The 22,424-nt window shown below is 40.8% G+C and overlaps 1 protein-coding gene across 1 annotated transcript in view; it reads right to left on the bottom strand.

The window, feature by feature from the left end:
• IL1RAPL1 (interleukin 1 receptor accessory protein like 1) overlaps positions 1 to 22,424 on the bottom strand; it is a 543,775-nt gene that overhangs the window by 44,416 nt on the left and 476,935 nt on the right. The window contains exons 6-7 of the mRNA XM_077812318.1: positions 4,959 to 5,091; positions 2,114 to 2,259 (exon numbers count right to left, since the gene is read on the bottom strand). Of these exons, the coding sequence (XP_077668444.1) occupies positions 2,114 to 2,259; positions 4,959 to 5,091 (279 nt within the window). The remainder of the gene's footprint in view (positions 1 to 2,113; positions 2,260 to 4,958; positions 5,092 to 22,424) is intronic.

The following is a 22,424-nucleotide window of genomic DNA, read 5'->3' as shown; positions in this document are numbered from 1 at the left end:
TTATGTATCTAATAAGCATTCCAGATCCAGCATTTTTACTTGTTTAAAAACCAAGTTGCAAAACAAAATAATGCCAGCAATTAAAACTTAAAAACTTGTAGTGCCACTCTAGATGTCTTTTAATGTTTAATGTAAAATTTCTCTAATTTATTGGTAGTTACCGACTGCACCAAATAATCAGAAATTAATAAATACACATCCCTAGCAGAGACTAAATGTGGGTCTAAACAAGAAACCTAAAACAGAGTGTTGCCATGGTGATTTACAGAAAACCAAGCAAGCTGTGCAAAGCTTGTCCTTCTAGGAGACCTGAGAGACTAGTTAGAATTTTTATCTGTCACGGTTAATTTTTCATTTCAATGAAACAGTTGTCAAAGTGCAATGTATGTAGAATGCTCATGATAGGTACCCTTTGCATTTTACAGACCCACTAGGGTCACTTTTCAAATGAATATTTCAGATTCAAGCTATTTTTAAAAACATATGCTATTTCTAACTTTTTGCTCATTGTGAGGATGATTTAAATTTCTGAATATTTCTTCATATGCATGTCATCATGAGGCTACATGCTATGGTGTGTTCGCTATACTGACAGCTCCATGAAGGCATACAGAAGGAACAGAGTGAATTAGGCCATGTACACTGCCAGATTAAAAGGCTGGCAGTGGCAAAACTCCTACTTGGGTAGGTTCTATGTAGTGTCATAGTCTTACTGCTATTGCTGGTATGGAAAAGTAACAGAAAGATAATAAAAAGATCTATTAAATGTCAATGAATTATTGTTTTTAAATTCACCAAAACTTTGAAATTATTTATCCTAAAAGATCCATACGTTAATTGTACTATTAAATGATAACGTATGGGTTTTCTAGTGTTTACTGAATTGATCTCATGACATGGGTTCAAATACCTCTGAATAGACCCCTGCCTACCTGCTGGTCTATTAATAAACTTCAAAGATGTGCTAGCTGGCTTAGACTAATTTCCCAACTCAATACTTGCAAGAATAAATGGCAAAGCACTTACTGTATAAATGCCAAGCCAAACAGATCATTTGATTATTTCTGCATTCTTACCTCTTTGAGATAAGTGCTATACCTTAGTGCAGTAGAATAGCCACAAAGCATTATTGTTCTATTATTTTATAGTGGGTGGGAAAGAAACATAAAATGTTATTATTTATGATAGCTCCCCTTGGTAGGTCCCATTTTGGATTTACCCAAATTTCTCATGTGACAAGACTAAAACTAAAGAAGTGATAGCTGCCTTAATGTAAATGGACACCTGAGAAATACAGTAAGAAACTGGCCCTTTAATAAAGGGGTTAAAATAAGCACAATAAAAAAACTGACTTTGGTCCTGATCTTTCATTTCTTACTCAAACCAACAGGATTTTGCTGGAGTATGGAGAGCATCAGGCATAGCATGGGTCAAAGTGGAATACATTATAGGAGATAAAGTGTGCAAGTGGACTGAGAGTCTTGTTTAACAGGGTGCTTTCTGTCTCATCCTAATTATCTCAGTGGGAGACCACTGAGGCCATTAGTTAGGCTCAAAGCACCTGTTATCAGTGAAAATAGGAAGACCTTTAAAAGTTTGTCTCTCAATAGTCCCTCTCTGAGACCTTTGGATTAAATACATTAGAACTAAAATCTCTGAAAAATGGGGTGATTCAGAAAAGGCAGTAAATTTCCTAGTGGGACTTTTATTGTACATTTTTCAACAGGAATCTATTAGCTATAACTTTTGTAATATTTGGGCTTTTTTTTTTTGTAAACAGAAAATGATTAAAGTTATATTACCAATAGCTTCCTACCCTACTAGCCTACTAAACTTTTATCAGTGTCCACACCCATGAGCTGTTGAATGTATCTTGTATACAGTCATTATTAAAAAGTGTTATTTTATTATATTTCTTGCGGTGACAACCACAGTTAACAATGGGCTTCCCTAGTTTATTTCATAGACCTTCACAGATGCAGGGAAGCAAACAATCAGCCTTTGCCTTTCAATATCTTAGGCTGATAAAGCTAAGGGTAGCCTCTGAAGGAAAGTTTACAAATGCAACATCATTACAATGTACAGTAGCTATGTTAAAAAGTCATATATTTACCCCTCTTATGTAGAAGAATGCTGGCATGTCTGCGTCCATTTCCATTTTCAACATAACATGAGTAATTTCCTAGGTCCCCTTCTTCCACCGAGTCGAGAATTAATGAGATGGAAACTTCCTGTTCTCCAAGATGTTCCTTAATAACTCTACAGAAATGAAATAATTCAGACATAATAGTCTGTTTGTACCATGTCACAGCATTAGATAATCATGATATAACGTTACTCTCAATTTGCAGCTCTCTGCATCAAACCATAGCCAAATTTGAAGCCAATCTTAATTAGATTATATTATGCTCTTTTCTTCCTCACTCCTAATGAGGAGGTTTGGCTTTGTAGATGTTAATGAGAGCTGCAGTTAATTATCTTCCTTAAGCAGCGTGATGCACACACTGATAACATATTGAGGACTGGGAAGGAGACCTTGATGAGAAGTTTACATTCTGCTTAAAAGTAGGATATGATCTCTTGAAATGATAGGACATGGTGTAGGTCTGGAGAGGTTCCAAATGGTTAATTCCCCATCGAGGGTGCTACTAACGGTATGGTCCAAGCTTTGTTTTTATCCAAAGGCAATTTTCTGAGATGCTTTGACATTTCAATAGGAAACAGCATAGCCATTTTTACAGTAAGAAAAATCATTGCTTCATGTTTATTTTACTGAGCAGTTATAAACCAGCAGTGAAAGCTGGAGCAGTTAATGTTCTCTTGGTTAATACCATTCAAGTGGATATTAAAAGCAAGCACCTCCTGAGTAAAAACCTCTTTGGATACCACCTGTCTTCCCTTTCTACCCATTGTTCCCTCACTAGTCCCAGCACTGGTTTTAAAAAACCAACCAAGCAAACAGGAAATTGCTTCAAACTCTCATCACCCACACTATTAACATGCCTAAAGAAAATGGAAAACACTCTTCAGGGTCCTCCCTGAACAAACACAGAACCAAGCCAGTTGTGAAGAGCATTATCACTTCTTGAAAATTTTTAAAGGCCTAAGTTTCTGGATGACAGGCTGTAGGAGAGCTTTAAATAAGAAATACAGCATACCACAATTCTATGTAATTTGGTGTATTGGACTTCGGCTCAGTGGAATAAAATTAGAGTACACTCGAGTGAGATATTCCTGACTCCACCTTTCCATCACCTGAGGGAGGTGGAACATGAGTCGAATAACTTTGAATGTTTGCATGGCCTTATTGGTTTTGATACTTGGTTTCCTCTGTTACTTTAGTTTGTCTGAAGATATTGAGATTTAATTTGAGAATCAGACCAGATTAACAAGGCTATGGAGCAGCAAACTTTTAGTAAGAGATTAAATTTAAATATGCTAACTTTAGTCTGTCATAAGTATTCATTGTGGATAACATACCTATAATCTAAACTGCATATGTAAATCATTAAGAAGTCTTTGCTGTCATTTTATACTGGTAACTATCTATATTTTAAACACACACACTTATACATTCACACACAGAGTACTGGTTTATATACTGTGTGGAAAAAGGTTCTTTTCAGACCCATGTAGATACTTTAGAATCATATTGTGCATAGCAGCTCTCAAACTTTAGCAACCTGAGGACCCCCTTTTTGATTTAAAATTTTTTGCAGACCCCCAAGCCCCCCGCTCAGCCCCAAGCCCTTCCCCCACTCCACCTCTTGCCCCCAAGGCCCCATCTCCGCCCCATCTCTTCCGGCCCCCCACTCCACCACTGCTCCTTCTCTTCCCCACATCTTTCCGACCCCTCCCCCGAGTGTTCCCCATCCCTCCCAGTGCTTCCTGCACACCATGGAACAGATGTTCCCTGAGGTGCAGGAGCCATTGGGAGGGAAGGGGAGGAGCTTACCAGCGGGGCTGGCAGCCTTGGACATGACTTCACTCCCTTCCTAGAGCACCTCCCATCCCCACTCCTCTCCCTCCCTCCCAGCGCCTCCTGCACACCGCTGAACAGCTATTCCCTGGCGTGCAGGAGGTACTGGGAGGGAGAGGGAGGAGTCGGGGGGGAGGAGTTGATGAGCAGGACCCACAGGCCCCTGGAGTACCCTGGTAGACCCCCACGGGGTCTGCGGACTCCAGTTTGAGAAACTCTGTTGTACATGATTTTCTAGGGTATGTCAACCAGAGCATTCCTAATGAACAGACAATCTCAGATTACAGCAGTACTTTTAGAAGCAACATAAGAATATGATATTCCTCCCCAGCTGCACAGTATCTAAGTATTCAGCAGGTAGAAGTAGACCATATGAAAGAAAACCATGGCATTGGAAGACAAGCAACATTCTTGAGGTCTAGTTCTTCTATAATAATTGAATGTAATTCCTTTCACATATAACAGGAACAATAATATTTGGAAACAAAGGCCAGTTTTTGACACAACATTTTATGCTCCATGGCTTTAAAAAGTATTTATTTGTGAGCCCTGTTTCTTGACATATTTATGTCCCTTGACATCTTCTCAATAACCTTTCAGTGTTCAATACTGCAAATGTTTTCTGTTACTTGATGAAGCCATGATATGGATTATAATCTGTTACATCACTGCATTCCTGTGTCATTTATTCTGATTTTATGGTGCTAAAACTAAAATGAGAATCCTGCCAGAGCCTCCACTTTCTCTGTTCCCCTTTCCAAAAATAATCTACTCCACAGCTTCACGCTGGTGTAATATCACTGAAGTCAATAGAGTTACACTGACATGAAACAGGTGTAACAGAAGAGAATCAGGCCCACAGCCTTTTCATACTCATGTTAGTAATAAAATCTATTTGTTACTTTTACACAGTACTATTCACTATAAAAACAAATACAGTTTTAATCTTGATTGAGAGAACAAAAATGTTGCTTTTTACCTAATATCACTTTCCCAGACCCGATTTTCATCCAAATCTTCAATAAACTTCTCTCCTTTCATCCAATAAATTAAAGGACTGACATCTCCACTGTATCCAAAGAAAGCTCGGCAGGTTAGGTTAGCAGAATTGCCTGTTACAGAGAATTAAAGAGAATATGTTATTTCAAAATTTGCAAAAATATTTAATTTTTGAATCAGCTGCGAGAAACCCTTTGAACTCTTATATCAATCCGCAAAAATCATTGATTTGCACATATAGTTAGTTGTAGTTTAATTTCCAACCAATGTTTAACAAATTCTCTGGAAACAAAAAGAAGAAACAAATTATATAGAAATAGGGCCCAATCTTGCATTCTTTCACTGAGAGTTTGGGTTTACAGGAATGCAGGATCAAGTCCGTAAGAACTTGCTAGTGTGCTGATTTACCTAACACAAAAATAGACTAAACATCTGGTCTATTTCCATGTTTTTCTATTCAAAAAAGGTACAGGTTATGAAAAAATATATTTTCAATCAAATCCGTATTTGCTTGAGTTTACAGCAGTTACTGTAACAGTCCCCGATGGCCTCATTGCTATTTCTACTGCCAAGATACAGCCATTAAAAGCAGAGGTGCTTGTTCCCTGTTCCGTTATCCCTGCAGAGAACTGTCAGTAGGCAATCATTATGTGGAAGCCAAAGATATGATTCACATTCCCAACCCCAGCCACTTCACTGAGTCGTGAACGTCAAGTGTAATGAATAATATATTTGTGTACTTATTCCACATTTTGTGAGCCATATTTTAAAATATGAACAGAAATCCACACAAGGAAAACAGGAATACAACGTGCAATGTTACTAATTTAATGTTACTGCAAGAACCTTAATGTGTACTGTTTCTGATTTGACTTGCTTTGATTTGATTGTGCAACCTTACATTGCATTAATTCAGTTTGTTTTAATTTTGCACACAGAGAAAGCGATACTTCACATATATACTGTTCATGTGAAAGTGACTAATTGATAACGCTGGCTACAGTTAGACATACTGCACAAAGGTACAGTGTTCATTGTTCCCATTTACCTCTGTAAAGGCACCTTGGTCTTAACTTGTGTCAACTCTTCTGAACGATTGTGTGCTCTTTTCCCTGGTAGTGACTATTTATCTAGAATTATGTGGTGGTTTCAGGAGTAAGGGCCTGTTCTTTCTTGCATGAAGGGAATATTATGATTCTTTGGGACTGGCCCTAAATCAAGATCACCAAACTTATCTTCAATGTACATTTTCAATTTTTAGTCTTGGGTCTCTAAAGACTAGCAGACTACCACAGTGTCTGTAATGGAGCTACAAATAGAGATGAAATCAGTGGGCCTACTTGCAGAGTAAGGTATTAGTCAATGTGAGTTGGTGGAGAGGATCTGGTCCTTAGAGAACACATGAAATGAACAAACGTTTGCACAATTTATTTCCATTTTCCTTTGGAAACAACTGCAGGATACTGTTGTGATGCTTTTGGGGGGCACCCAGGATTATGTGTCACCTTTGTTACCCACCTGCCACAGTGAAAGAGATTTGCTGGTATTAAACTAGGTATCATCTCCCTGTCACTCCAGTCGTTAGCCACCTGACAATCTTCTCAGAAACTTCTAACCTGTACTTTAGCTTGCAGGTTAACTTTAGGCGCACCCCAATCCCAAGGGCCCTTGAAATGCATTCCCCTGTAATATCCAGCCTGGACACTCACAGAAATTGCCAAGTTTGCTGTCTCCAAAGTGACACTTATATGAATGTATAGTAAAAGGGGAATAAGTTTATTAACTAAGAAGGGAGAGTCACAGATTTAAGTGAGTATGGTGTAAGAATAATGGAAACAGCAATGGTTACAAATAAAACAATAGACTAATCATTTTAGCAGGCTTAAACCTGTCTAAGATAAGTTTATCACCTAAAGCAAACTCTCAGTATGACCAGCCCCACGGGCCAGGATCCAACTTTAATGAATGCAAAAAGCACAGTCCTTTTTGCTCCCTCACTGGTAGATAACAAAGGGGTTCTTTTCCCTTCTTATAGTCTATCAACCTTTGAAATGGATCCTTTTGAAGTGTACTTTGAAGTGCACTAGATAAGATCCTCCTCCCCCTATCACTGGGTCGCCAGTGTGCCATCACCATGCTATTTTCACATCCCCCGTTAATTTGTTTTTTCTGTTCACTTTACTAGCAAATGTAACTCCTATTGAACTTGACTCACAACGCTAAGTTTACATTAGAGGTGGGGAGATAACTATGCTCCCTCCTGTCTGGAAGGAAACTTGATTCTATCTGCGTTTGGTGTTTAAAGCTTAATATCAGTAAGTATCCATAATTCCTCATATAGCAGTTAATACACACATTTCACAATGATAGCAATGACCAGAGTGTTACTGGCTTTAATTTGATACCTCACACAACATTCTTTATAGGTGAATATCATGACAGCAATGTGTTAGTTGTAGTGAGTTTATCAGGCTTGTTAAGAGTTGCTGACAGAATAGTCAACCACCAGTGGGCCTCTGTGTCACAACTGTATGATAGCCAGATGGATAATTATTTAATAAGAGTCTTATTTATTGGAATTTATTTGCAGTTTTCCAGGAAAACATCTGGCTTCCACCCCTGCTGACCTATTCACAGACCTACAAAGCATAAAACCTTGCAATGAATGTTTACATTTTTAAAGGCAAGAGTCACTTATTACCTTCCTTCAGCTGTTTCGCAAGTGGATTATCATTGGTCATTCTGTGAAAGCTTACCTTCACTCAGTGCAAGGTAGCAACAGTATTCCCTGACATATGTTGTCATGGGTGGTATTGCTAAAAATGAGTATCAAGTCGGCATGAGTGTCCAAATAGTTGGCACAGGGAAGAGGAGAAGGTTAATCTAATAACCAGAAAGCAAGACATGGAATTCCTGAATAACGGAGGAATTTTGATAATCTCAGGGCGACCCCATGGAACACAGCTCTGCAGCAGGCAAGGGGTTTAGATTTTCCAAATCCCAAAATAATTTGAGTGGAATGAGTTGAGAGTTGAATTAGAAGCTCAGCTAATGTAGGTCAAATACAGAGTACAACTTGGTAAGCTTTCAGGCTATATCTTTGTAATTAAACTTTCTTGATGAGTTTAGGCATCACACGTAGCTTTTCACAGCAATTCTGAAGCAGGTTCATACAAATGACCTTTTATTTTCTGCAGGATACCTCAGTTGTCACATTTCTTGTTCCATGTCACTAACCTTGACTTTGTTTAGTTTTCTAGGAAATAGACTTTTGCTTTCTCTAAGAGTACTTTATGTACCTGATTTCAATTTCGAGGAAGTACAAGGTAAAATTAACTGTTGACTATCAGTCCCAACAGAGGGTCAGAGAGGACCAGCTGCCCCAAAATTGTCCTAGCAGAGCTTTGGCAGGAAGTTTTGGCAAGGGGAAAGACAGAGATGGAGTAAAACCAGGGTAATCCCTGACAATACAATTATGATAAAAACATTTGTGTGGTAATTGTGACAAGAGAGTGCCTCCTACTCATTCACATACAGCCACTGGATTTTTATTGCTCTCAAGTGGTAAGAAGGCACCTCAGTTGTTTGTCTAATCCAAAATATGTTTTCTTTAGCAGATAATAAGTACCACTATGGCATTACCCAACTTTGTCTTAAAATGGAGAGGGCTACCTACTGAATCACCATCACTCCAGCACCTTGGGCTTTTCCTGGCGCTTTCCTACTAAGTACAACCCCAGTCCAATACTTTTTAGTTTATTAGATCTGAGAAGATCACAGCCTAAGGTAGTTTGGCTGCTGGCCAATTTACTCCTGAAGCATCAAGGTTAGGATCCACAGGGGTGCTGAGCTCCTACAGCTAGCAGAAACCTGCTGAACTGATTTTTGTACTCATTGGGCTCTAATCCATGTATTAGTGCATATTAAATAAATATCAACCCACAGACATTAAACACTGTATTTTGTTAAGATAAAAATGCATTAGAAAAGCAAAAGTTTAAAAGACTGAGGCTTTTCCCTGACTAAATTGTGAGGGATTTTTTTTCCCGATGCATAAAATATTTAAGTATGCTTTTAGACACAGAATTTAAAGTTCCTATTCAACATGATATATTTACATATGGAAAATAAACGAGGAAGGATGTACTGTCCCTTAGTAATACTGTGCAGATTACTGCTGTTGAACAAGGGCCATTAATATATCAGGTGTTCAGCTGTAAATTCATCTATTCTTTCTATTATAGCTGAGCTTCAAAATAAATCCATTGGAAAGGTGATTAGCAGGATCCTTGTGATCAGTTACCACAGCTAAAGACCTTGCTTATTCCCTTGCACTAACAGCTAATTAGAAGGGGTGGGAAACTGTCAGTTGGACAATTTCACTGAGGGGTCCTTGACGCTCATATAGTCTATTTTCCTCCCTTTGCCCTGCCAGAATCTGAATTTCATAGGGGCGGACATACTATAAAATTGGTGACAGTTGCGGGATGGAGTGGGGATCCTGCAGCCTCACTGAGGAGGATATCAAGAGGATAGTAAACAATGTTGTAAGGATATATCTCACCCATTGCCCCCTCCATGGTTGCTCCTCTACCAGATTTAATCATCTTCATGGCATGCTACAGGGCTGTTGGCTTTTTTTCTGTAGGAGTAGGAATTTGGAGAAAGAGGATGGGGAACAGTTTGTCAGGAGCGTAGAATGGTCTTTATGGACTTTTGGCTTTAATAATTGGTATTTTTAAAAATTTTTGTTAAGCATAATTGATTATTAGAGGAGCATGTTTGCAAATCTAAGTAAATAAACTAACTCTAGAAGATGCTTTCCCTTTAGCCAATGTAGAAAACAACCTCAGAGGTGGTAATTCTAGGCCATTCACGGTTACCCTGAAGCAATTACCTTCGTAAATGATAATTTTTGTAAAGCTTTGCACAACTACTAAGACTGGATTGATAACAGTGCACATCTGACAATGAGTGGGCATGTTACGGTTACTTTGAATGCTGCCATCTTTAATTTTCTTGTCAATGCAGGATTATTACTGTTTTACAGTCTATCCTTTTAAAGAGTTGAAATCCATGTTTAAATTTGCTAACAAGGGCATCCACCTCTCTCTCTCTCTCTCTCTCTCTCTGTTTTGCTGCAGCATGTCATGAAATCTCAAGATAATAGCTGTCTCCATGTGGGTCCTCAGTAATGGTTTTACTCTGTGTGCTCCACTGGAAAGGGCCCAAAATGCAAGATGAGAATTATCAAAGTGAGACTGCTACACGAGCAGCAAATAGACTCTAGAAAGGGCAGACAAAAGAGAAAAAAAACTGAATTGTTTCAATGGCAAAGAGTGAGGCTGAATGCAGATTAAGTTGAACAAAAAGAACTTTATAAAACCCTAAGCATTGCTCTGTCCATGTGGCTGAGTTTCTTCCAGCCTGACCCCCCCCCCCCCGAACTCCCTGCTTCTCTGGTGTCTCATCAATAACAGTACATCCAGGGAACATGGGTCTGCTGTCTCCAGTTCAAATAATAATGCTACACGAATGTTTTGTGCCTTTCAATACAAGTCTTTTCTTTATGTTCAAAGAAGAATAAAATAAAAAAATTTAAGAGAACACCTACAAAGCAGCAAACATCAACTGTATTTGTCTGCCTCGTCTTTAGTTCTGAAGATGAATATGTTCTTGCTTACTTTCTGTAAAAGCAAGAATAAATTGCACTAAATGCTTCTTCAGCTTCTTGTGATAAAGATGCATGGTCAGCTCTAACCAACTGGGTTCAGTATGAGGCACTTTGAAATTGATCAAAAACTTTTTGCGATCTAAAATGGGAACAATCCTTGTTATTCAGCACACTTTCTAACAGGCCAGAATGTGAGGAAGTGCCTTCAACAAAATGTATTAATTTCAAATTGGCAAATCCCATCAGCAGAGACAATACTTATTTTAAGTACTATATTTCTCCAATTAGCAATGTTCTGGACATTTTCAAGCTGCTGCTAGAGTAGCTCCTCTCCACTAGAGGACACTGTCTGTCTTTTTTTAACAACAAAATCTTTTGTTTAATCAGGAGAAATTGCCCAGAGTATAAGCTCTAATTAAAAACATCAGCATCCAGAGAACCTGCTAGTTGCAATTAGCAACTAGTGAATGTTTTGTGCTTGAGTAAAATGTCATCTTGTACGGGCAGTTTAAATTACATTTGCACCATTAGTCATACATGCTGGAATACAGTGTAATGGCATTCACGTTACCCTTTGATTTGATAGACTGAAGGACAACCACTTCTGTAGGAAGCAATGATAATTTGAAGATATCTTAACGGAAACCTCAGAGGTATGTTGCACAGCTGACATGTTAGATAGCCATGCCCAGCATCTAATAATGATGCATCTGAAGAAGTGGGTTTTTTACCCATGAAAGCTTATGCCCCCAGATAAATCTGTTACTCTTTAGGTGCCACCGGACTCCTCGTTGATTTTGTGGTTGTAGACTAACACGGCTACCCCCTGATACTTTATAACGGTGAGGGGTAAACCAGTGGAAATTCTAAGTGGCACTGGAATATTAGTGTCTTGTAATTGTATGTTGCAAATGGCACAACATGATGCACAGATGCAAAGGCAAGCTTTACATTTATTTGTATAGGTACCACTAGAATGTCAAATTACAAAAGTTACCCTGTCAAGGTAGACGGGACCAAAAGCTCATTCTTGCTCTTTTTCACTCACATGCACAAACTCAGATCCCTACCCTGTGTGTTTTTTTAAAAAATATATGGTTTCCTTGACACTGATAAAATTATCAGCCTTCCAAAATGAGGGCTGCAACACCACTACATTCACAGATGCTAAGCTCGGTGGCAACTCATGACAAACCTAAGCCACACAGATTGGACCTGTTTGTCTTGACAAAATCTCTTAGAAGCAGAGCAGGCAGGGCGATACTGCACCAATTTCCAAAGAAGTCTCATATTCCAAGGAGATTGGCAGACAGGTTGTTTTAAGATGTTGTAATCCATGCCAGCATTTACAGACACGGAGTTTAATCATATTTTTAATGATTTATGTTTATTCCTTCAGAGGAAGACTCTCTGTAGAAATGCTAACTCCCTGCTTGCCTAAACCTACTACTATGCTGCTCTGCAGTTTGCACACATATTTTGTGATCTGCAGCTTCCACCATTACAACTTGTTAAATATCGTGGTGTTCTCTTCATATGTCAAGTTATATCACATTGGCAATTATTATGCACTAAGCATAACACTGGGGCCTGGGAACACCTAAATGCCAGTCCTAGTTCTCCAGCTGACTTTTTGGGAGGTCTTGGGAAGTCACTAGACTACTGTGTCTCAGTTTCCTGTATCCATAAAATGGTATAAAAATATGTACTTACCTCTGAAGATTAATGAGGTCAACAGACTGAAGATGTAAGTGTTAGGTATTATGATTAAACAATTTTATGCAAGCCATAAAGTGGCTGAATGCCATTACACACTCATGACTCTGAACTAAAACACCTGTCCACAATTTTGAACAGTGCATAGCCTAGGATATTAAACTCATTTGTGGAGAGGGTTGAATTTCATATTTAATTAATTTTCCTGGGTCAGAATATACATTTAGAAATACATACTACTCTTGATCCACAGCAGATCTCCAACTAATATCAGTGGGTGATTGGGGTAGAATGTGACTTTTAAATATTAACAAAAGTTTTAGTTATTATTAATTAAGATTGGTTGGAAAAATGACTTATTTTCCTGTGGAAAATTTTTGTTGAAAAACCAATAACTTTAAAACCCCAACGTTCAGTTTCGGGGTTTTTTTTTTTTTTTTTTAATGAAAATGCAACATTTTTCACAGAAAGCAGAAGCTTTCTGGGGAAAAATAATAATTTAGTTGAAAACTCAATTTTCTATTTAAAAAAAAGCTTTGATGGAAAAATTTAGACCACCTCTAATATTTATTCAGTACCTTATTGCTGCATTCAGCACCATTCACTAAGCAAATAATTTAGTCTTTAGGACCACTGCTATTTCTCTGCACTATGTATTTCTTCCATCCAAATCTTCCTTTCTCAGTTTCTGTTCCTCTTACTTTTGCATGTCTCTCCCTTTCATCCATCTGGTTTTCCTTCCTTTCAGCACCTCTCAATTTCCTCTACCTTGTGACCTTTGCTTCCACCCTGTCCTTGCTCATCTCATCTACTAAAATAACAAATACTTAATGCTAGCACTTATATTATTACCATGTAAACTTCAGTGTTAATATCAGAATTTGGATACACCAATCAGGCCAGACAAAAACACCATGGTTGGCATATTTGGCATAGAATGATGATCTATATAACTAACTCTTATTCATCTGGTATGTGGTACTACATGTTAATAGCTTGCATTTACTTCAGTAGGTGTGCTGAAACTCTTCAGTTTTTTATCTGATGTAATAGAGAAGCTTATAATGGGGCGATTGCTGATACAATTATTTTCCATTTAACATTTATGCTAAAATCTTGATCTTTGATGTTCTCATTGATTATGGGCCTATAAATGTAAGGAAAATACCAAATTCAAACTATGATCACTCTATCAAAAATCACTACAAGGTCTTTGCTATGGCATTTCTCATGTTGGAAATACCCTTTGGAGAGTCAGTCTTTACATTTGGTTAAATATCATTCACTATGGTGAAACATCTCTTTAGAACACACAGTCAACAGAAGAGAGGGAAAGGACCCAGAAGCTTTCCTGGCATTTATAGGGTTGACTACAGTTGTGGGAAGAGAGAGGTGACTCATGAAGTAGAAAAGAGATTCAGAGAGTCTAGGGAAAATACCTATGAATTTCTTCAGTAAAGTAGTGTGTTAGCTATGATGTCCCCAATCTGGAGCAATTAAGATCATCAGAGGTCACTAGTTCTATTTCACATATTTTAGCCAATACAATTGTAGAAAGTGAGCTACTGTGCGGCAGGTGACAGTGCTGATTACCACATCTACCCAAAGAGTGGACTGCTGTCAGCTGGTACTTAGCATGCTGTATAACACCACACAGTTGTTTTATATTACATTTTCCATGCTAGGGAACTCTCAGAATTCTGTATCATCTGTTTTTATGATGGCTATAGCGGGCAGCAAGCCAATTTATTCAGAACATTTACACTCACAACTCAGAACCACGTATGGGCCTGAATTCCAGCTTTTGCTTGCTTAGTAGCCATATTGACAGTTAAGAGTCTAAGTTTGAAGAAAAGGATTGTAAAAAAATTGCGAGCTTTCTAAATGTGACCATTTCAGACGTGTTTCTTTGCATTTTCCAGATTAAAAAACAAACAAACACAAAACGTACTGTCTCTGATTGCCCCTGATAATAGAGCTTCTTTGCACTACACTAGGAGCACAAAGCAGTCAGATAGCAAGTTTAACCAGCATCCTCCAGATTCTCCTTGTGTAAGGAACTCTGCAAGTGGCAAAGTGTAAATATGACAGCACTATGGCACTTCCCCTCCTTGCTTCCAGAGCAAGGGGCTGGGGGCAGGCATGGATGAATGGAGTGTCACTATGTTCTGGCAATCCCTGGTTTGGTTCCAGAATGGTTCCTCTCCTGGGGCTATAGGCAGCCTGGTGTGGTTTAAAGAAGCCCTGAACTGGCTCTGGATTGGGAAGCTCTTGGTATGTTTCTACGGTCTTCAGTTATGTTTGATTAAACAAACAAAAAGAAACGTAATTAAATTATTCCTGAGTTAGATGCATTTATCTGAAACACACTAGTAGCTAAAACTACTTGGATTTCTGAAAAATGGCTGTGATCCAACAACAGAGCTACAGACCTGCGCTCTGAATCACGGAGCTACTCGGGCACTGTAATACTGAGTGTTGCAACCTGAGGCACCCTGCCGCCCAATAGAATTCTCAGTCCTCAGTTAGGCTCCCTCTCTTCCCATAGAGTGCATAGTGAGCGTTAGGTGCCTAAGGAAGGGATCCTCAGAAGCCAGCAAGCTGAGCAGAGAGACACCTAAATTAGCCAGGGGTGAAATGCAGAGGAAAGGCCAAGGGTAAGTCTACACAATTAAATACCCCTGGCCAGGGTCAGCTGAGAAAGGTTTGCGGGGTTTGGGCTGCGGGGCTGTAAAATTGCTATGTAGACATTCAGGCTTCAGCTGAAGCCCGAGACCTAAGACCCCATGAGGGGAGGAGGATCCCACAGCCTGGGCTCCAGCCCGAGCCCAAACGCCTACACAGCAATGTTTAGCCCTGCAGCCCGAGTCTTGCAAGCCCAGTCACGGCCATGCTGTAGGTCTTTTATTCCAGTGTAGATGTACCCTTAGAATCATAGAATCATAGAATATCAGGGTTGGAAGGGACCTCAGGAGGTCATCTAGTCCAAGCCCCTGCTCAAAGCAGGACCAATCCCCAACTAAATCATCCCAGCCAGGGCTTTGTCAAGCCTGACCTTAAAAACTTCTAAGGAAGGACCTCCTTAGGTAAAGAATTCCAGTGTTTCACCACCCTCCTAGTGAAAAAGTTTTTCCTAATATCCAACCTAAACCTCCCTCACTGCAACTTGAAACCATTACTCCTTGTTCTGTCATCAGCTACCACCGAGAACAGTCTAGATCCATCCTCTTTGGAACCCCCTTTCAGGTAGTTGAAAGCAGCTATCAAATCCCACCTCATTCTTCTCTTCCGCAGACTAAACAATCCCAGTTCCCTCAGCCTCTCCTCATTAGTCATGTGGTCCAGTCCCCTAATCATTTTTGTTGCCCTCCGCTGGACTCCTTCCAGTTTTTCCACATCATTCTTGTAGCGTGGGGCCCCAGGCTGGACACAGTACTCCAGATGAGGCCTCACCAATGTCGAATAGAGGGGAACGATCTGCTGGCAATGCCCCTACTTATACATCCCCATATGCCATTGGCCTTCTTGGCAACAAGGGCACACTGTTGACTCATATCCAGCTTCTCGTCCACTGTAACCCCTAGGTCCTTTTCTGCAGAACTGCTGCCTAGTCATTCGGTCCCTAGTCTGTAACGGTGCATGGGATTCTTCCGTCCTAAGTGCAGGACTCTGCACTTTGTTGAACCTCATCAGATTTCTTTTGGCCCAATCCTCTAATTTGTCTAGGGCCCTCTGTATCCTATCCCTACCTTCCAGCGTATCTACCTCTCCTCCCAGTTTAGTGTTATCTGCAAACTTGCTGAGAGTGCAATCCACACCATCCTCCAGATCATTTATGAAGATATTGAACAAAACCAGCCCCAGGACCGACCCCTGGGGCACTCCACTTGATACCGGCTGCCAACTAGACATGGAGCCACTGATCACTACCCATTGAGCCAGACAATCTAGCCAACTTTCTATCCACCTTATAGTCCATTCATCCAGCCCATACTACTTTAACTTACTGGGAAGAATACTGTGGGAGACCGTGTCAAAACCTTTGCTAAAGTCAAGGAACAACACGTCCACTGCTTTCCCCACATCCACAGAGTTATCTCGTCAAAAAAGGCAATTAGATTAATCAGGCATGACTTGCCCTTGGTGAATCCATGCTGACTATTCCTGATCACTTTCCTCTCCTCTAAGTGCTTCAGAATTGATTCCTTGAGGACCTGCTCCATGATTTTTCCAGGGACTGAGGTGAGGCTGACTGGCCTGTAGTTCCCAGGATCCTCCTTCTTCCCTTTTTTAAAGATGGGCACTACATTAGCCTTTTTCCAGTCATCTGGGACCTCCCACAATCATTATGAGTTTTCAACGATAATGGCCAATGGCTCTGCAATCACATCCGCCAACTCCTTTAGCACTCTCGGATGCAGCGCATCTGGCCCCATGGACCTGTGCTCGTCCAGCTTTTCTAAATAGTCCTGAACCACTTCTTTCTCCAGAGAGGGCTGGTCACCTCCTCCCCATGCTGTGCTGCCCAGTGCAGTAGGTCTGGGAGCTGACCTTGTTCATGAAGACAGAGGCAAAAAAAGCATTGAGTACATTAGCTTTTTCCACATTCTCTGTCACTAGGTTGCCTCCCTCATCCAGTAAGGGGCCCACACTTCCCTTGACTTTCTTCTTGTTGCTAACATACCTGAAGAAACCCTTCTTGTTACTCTTAATATCTCTTGCTAGCTGCAACTCCAGGTGTGATTTGGCTTTCCTGATTTCATGCCTGCATATCCGAGCAATATTTTTATACTCTTCCCTGGTCATTTGTCCAATCTTCCACTTCTTGTAAGCTTCTTTTTTGTGTTTAAGATCAGCAAGGATTTCACTGTGAAGCCAAGCTGGTTGCCTTCCATATTTACTATTATTTCTACACATCGGGATGGTTTGTCCCTGTAACCTCAATAAGGATTCTTTAAAATAAATCATAAATTTATTAAAGCATAAATAAAGTATAAATCGTACATATACGAATGTAGCCAGCTGTTGACCCCATGTATCCCTGAGATAAGCGCGGAGAATATAGCGTTGCAGAGGACTCTCCCCGGTGGAGTCCTGCCTGGTCAGTTGTCCCGAACGGCCAGAGTCCCCTGCAGCCCCTCCGCACGTCCTAGGGGCTCCCCGCGCAGATTGGAACGTAAGTCCTTCCTTCCTTCAATAAAGCATAGTTTAGTATTCTTAGGCCTGAGTGTCCTCCTTTCACTGGTATCTTCCCCCCCAGTCCTTGCGGGCAAACACGTACTTATCCTTCACTTTTTCCTTAAGTTTATTTATCTCAGTGTTGTAGACATCTGTATGATATGTATCTTGAAGTTGGTAACCTCTTGGAATTCCACCACCATTCTTGACTCGAGTGTTTAGAAACGAGTACGAAAGGACGGTCCATTTTAGATAACGATATATTTCCAATGGCACAAGTTAAGACCTAGTCATGGACAACATCCAAGAGCTCACATTATGGTTGTGTTGAAACATGTTGAAAGTGTACACTGCATTTTTTGTGACTCTCCCTGTAATGCAGTTTTTCTCTTTAAATGCTTCGGTGATTTGGCCAGGCGGTTTACAATTTTCAGTTTCCTCTGATGGTCCATTGCACTTTTTGCAAAATAGTTTTCTGCCATCTTCAGATACCTGTCTAGGAAAATCTTTCACTCTCTTTTTTTCTGGTATATTTGCAATGTGGGACCTTGGGCATGGCAGTTTCTGCCAAAATCAATCAATGCTCCCTTGATCCTCAGTGTGATTTGACACTTTTCACAGTCTTTCTCTGTTAAAGGATATTATGAAATATTATGTGACAATGCGTGGTCATATGTTTTACGTGTAAAATTGCACAGGAGCATAATTGTGTAATTCCTCAAGGTGTACTTTTTACTTGGAATAGGTACCCACTGGCAGTGGTCTCCTACTGATCTTCCTACTTTGCTGCCAATGTTTGGCACACTTCCCTCCACCCAACCCCATGAGTGGAAATTACACATCCGTATGCAGTTGTACTAGAAAATATCTTCAGTGTATGACAATTGTGCACACACCCTTATGAACAAAAAGAATCCTGCTAACATGTGCAAGTTTGCTGCTTATTACTTCATTTAAAAAGAGTCAGTACAGTAAAAGGAGTGGTCTGACACACTGAGTGCTAAAACTGCCATGCTCCAATGCAGCTGTGCCGCTGTAGCATGTCTGGTGAAGATGCTCTATGCAGACAGGAGAGAGCTCTCTCATTGGCAAATTACTCCACCCCCTGAGAGAGGAGGAAGTTATGTTGGTGGGAGAGTGTCTCTTATGCTGGCAGGAGAGCGTTATAGCGCTTAGGTCGCTGTAACTTGTGTCGCTCAGGGTTGCCTGTGTAAGTTAGATCGACTTTAAGCAGTAGTGTAGAACTGCCTTGAGATGTTAGCTCAGCTCATCCCCTTCCCCACTGCAGTTTCCTTCTATCACCTGGAAATAATATTAGCACCAAATAAATTTATTTTCTTTTATTTTAAATCAAGAAAACATACACCTGACTTTGAAGAATTTGGAAAATTGTAGGGCTTAAAACGTAAGCAATTTATCTTCTTCAAAGTTTTCGACAAAAGCCTCATCTCTCTATTCTTCGTCTGGTCTATTCAACATAATTTTCATGCTGTAGCATCTGCGGCCATGCCACTGATTGTCCTGAAGACCAAAAACCTGAGGTGAGGAAGGGATACTGTCTATCCTCATTATTAGGGTAAGTCTACACTACGAGTTAGGGGTATGCTTCCCCAGCTCACATATACCTACTAGAGATATCTCAGCGAGAGGTAGTGTGAGTATAAACAGGAGTGTCGCTGAAGTAGCAAGGACAGCAGCAGTGGTGGCATGGCTTAGCCATGCTGATTACGTACTCACCAGTAGGAGGCAGGTTTGTACTCAACATGGCTAAGCCATGCAGCTGCTGCCCGCTCTGCCACGGCTACCCTGCTATTTATACTCACATTAACGCTCATCGAGCCACTGTGAGTAGGTGTACGCAAGCTGGGGAACCAGATCCCTAACTCGTAGTGTGCACCTAGCACTTGATGGTTTACCTAGCACCCTAGGACTTTAAGTTACTGGTTTTATTTCGGCTAGGTTTTGGAGAGCAGGTGGTTGTGATGCTTTTTAAAAGCAGCTTAAAATAAAATAAAATTTTCATGTAACCCTTCTAAGAGGTGACAATAAATTATAATAGTGATCTTGTTTTTGACCCTCTCAGAAAGTGAGGGAGAAAAATGGTACATGACTGTACAAATATAGATACAGATCACAACAGGGTTATCAATTCCCAGGTGACTGACAATAATGTTTATGTGAATTCAATATTCACAAAGTTGTCAGACTAACAAATCTAATTATTAAAGCCAGGCACAATATAGCTTCCCTACATAGCTCTGCAGATCCATCCTGAACTGCAGGCCCATTCCTAACGCAGTCCTAGGCCTCTCCTGAGCACAGACTGACAATCATACTGACCTGTGAAATGGCTTTTTAATGTGGACAGACACCCACATTGGGACTGGGATAACACTGCCAAACTCATTTCCAGGTGTGACCTAGGGCTAGGATTTAAATCCAGGTCCCTGGAATTGGAAGGCGAGCATGTTTACTCACTGCATAACCTAAGGCATAAAATGGTGTTAGGTCTATGGTGTACATGTACAATTCAGACTTTGTACCGTGCATTTTGTTGACTGGTTAATCCATAAACGCTCTTAGGAAATATTGGGTAATAAATCAGTTATGGACTTTTTGAAAACCATAGTACAGTGCCTACTCATTAGTCCTTTGGCATCTAAATGGCATCCCTGCAAACATTTTCTGTCATTACAAACATTTTAAAATGAGCATTCTTTACATTATAGAGCGTTCTTTACATTATACACAATGCCTCTCCTTGGGGACTAATTGCAAATGATTGCATAATTACAATTACATAATTACGATTGTACAATTACATATTCTTAATCTGTACTGTATGCTCTCAATGGATTTTAAATCCATATTTGTTATCATATGGATGCATCATATGTAGTTTCTACACCAGGGATCAGCAACCTTATGCATGCGGCCCATCAGGGAAATCTGCTGGCGGGCTGGGACAGTTTGTTTACCTGCAGCGTCCGCAGGTTCGGGTCCAAGCAATGTGCTGGCTGCTGCTTCCCACAGCCCCCATTGGCCTGGAGTCCCGAACTGTGGCTAGTGGGAGCTGTGGTTGGCTGAACCCGCAGATGCTGCAGGTAAGCAAACCATCCCAGCCGCCAGTGGATTTCCCTGATGGGCTGCATGCCAAAGGTTGCCGATCCTTGCTCTACAATGACATTAATGAAAAAAAACCCCACCATAAACAACTCTACCTAAGAAGGAGAGTTGAGCCACCAGTGAGGAGATTTCAAGTCTGAGACCTTGTTCAGCAAGGGGGAAATTCAGTCCAAGGCTTCTACAGTTAATAGGCTGATCACCACTCTCAACTTGGCCCAATCGGTGGGATAGGTCTAGGGAACGAGCACAAAGGGTAGATAGCCCTGAGTAGGGAATCCCCTCAATTGCTGATGGTGCCCATCAAAACGTTCACGTAAGGGCATGGTGGGGCCTGTTCAGCTGGTGGGAAATGGCTTGGAGTGCTGCATTCCCTGTTTCTAGCTGGGCGCCCTGTTTCTGGAGGGCTTGGTTCTCTGCCAGGAATTGCATCACTGAAGTCTGCAGAACATGGTTCTCTGCTTGGAAATGAGCATCCCCTGTAGATTTAATGCCCCGTGGGGTTCATTGGCCAATGGGATGTCCACTTCTTCCATACCCCCACTGGGTCACTGGTCACAGACAGGTTAGGGAGGTCTGTGAAAATTGTAATGGCCAGGGTGTGGGCAGCCAGGGCTAGTGAGTCGAGCAGGAGTCAGATGCCAGGAACCAGAGCCAAGGGTCAGTACTGTCGTCAGAAGCCAGGAAATGGAGCAGGGCCAGAAACAGGGAGGAGCTAGGTCTGTCATAGCAGTTGGCTAGGGATCCACCTAGTTGCACAGACCACTTTCTTCCTCTCCAGGCTTAAGTAGTGCACCTGGACCAATCAGGGACCGCAGGAGCACTGCCAATCAGGCTCTCTGCATGTGGCACATCCTGTGGTTCATAAACCCACAAGGCTCACAGCCAGCCAATTGCTGCTATGCCAGAGCTTTTGGGCGGTGGCATGGATACAGCAGTTGCGCAGGAACGAGCAGGTCCAGGTTCTCGATCTATGGAGTCTTCAAATTTTGAAGTCTTACTCTCTATAGGTTAATGTGTGGTAGAAATTACGGAGTCCAAGGTTGGGAGGTGGACGGGTCACATACTAGCTGGCAGGAGGTGCTCCAGGGAGCTGCCTTTCTGGGGTGAAAGCACAATGAGGCCTCTTGCACATTAACTATCATAAAGATCCATAAACCCTTGCATAAGCCTTCACTAGAAGGGGTCAGTCCTTGAAGAAATTCATTTTAACATAAAGAGTTGTCCTAATGCGCTTCTCTCTCATTCAGATCCGTGGGGGCAGCAGGGACTTGGGGTTAAGATGTTACATCTAGCAAGGAATATAAAAGGTAATAAGAGATTTTATAAAAACATTAGAAGCAAGAGAAAGATGAAGGAAAGTGTAGGTTCACTACTCTGGAGGGAAGGAGAGCTAATAACTGATAACAACAAGAATGCTAAGATATTAAATGCCTATTTTGCATCAGTCTTCACTAAAGAGGTTAATGGTGCCCATATACCTAACACAATTAATATGAACAACAGAGGGAAAGAAACACAAGCCAGAATAGAGAAAGAACAGATTAAAGAATATTTAGGTAAGTTAGATGGACTCAAGATGGCTGGTCCTGATGAAATTCACCCTAGTGTATTTAAGGAACTAGCTGAAGCAATCTCAGAACTGTTAGCAATTATCTTCAAGAGCTCATGGAGGATGGGTGAGGTCCCAAAAGACTGGAGAAGGGCAAACATAGTATCTATTTTTAAAAAGGGGGACAAAAAGGACCCAAGGAA

This window comes from Eretmochelys imbricata, chromosome 1 (genome assembly GCF_965152235.1).
Source record: "Eretmochelys imbricata isolate rEreImb1 chromosome 1, rEreImb1.hap1, whole genome shotgun sequence".
Taxonomy (NCBI): domain Eukaryota; kingdom Metazoa; phylum Chordata; order Testudines; family Cheloniidae; genus Eretmochelys; species Eretmochelys imbricata.
Note: the sequence above shows the minus strand (reverse complement) of the source record. Positions and strands in the feature narration are given on the sequence as shown.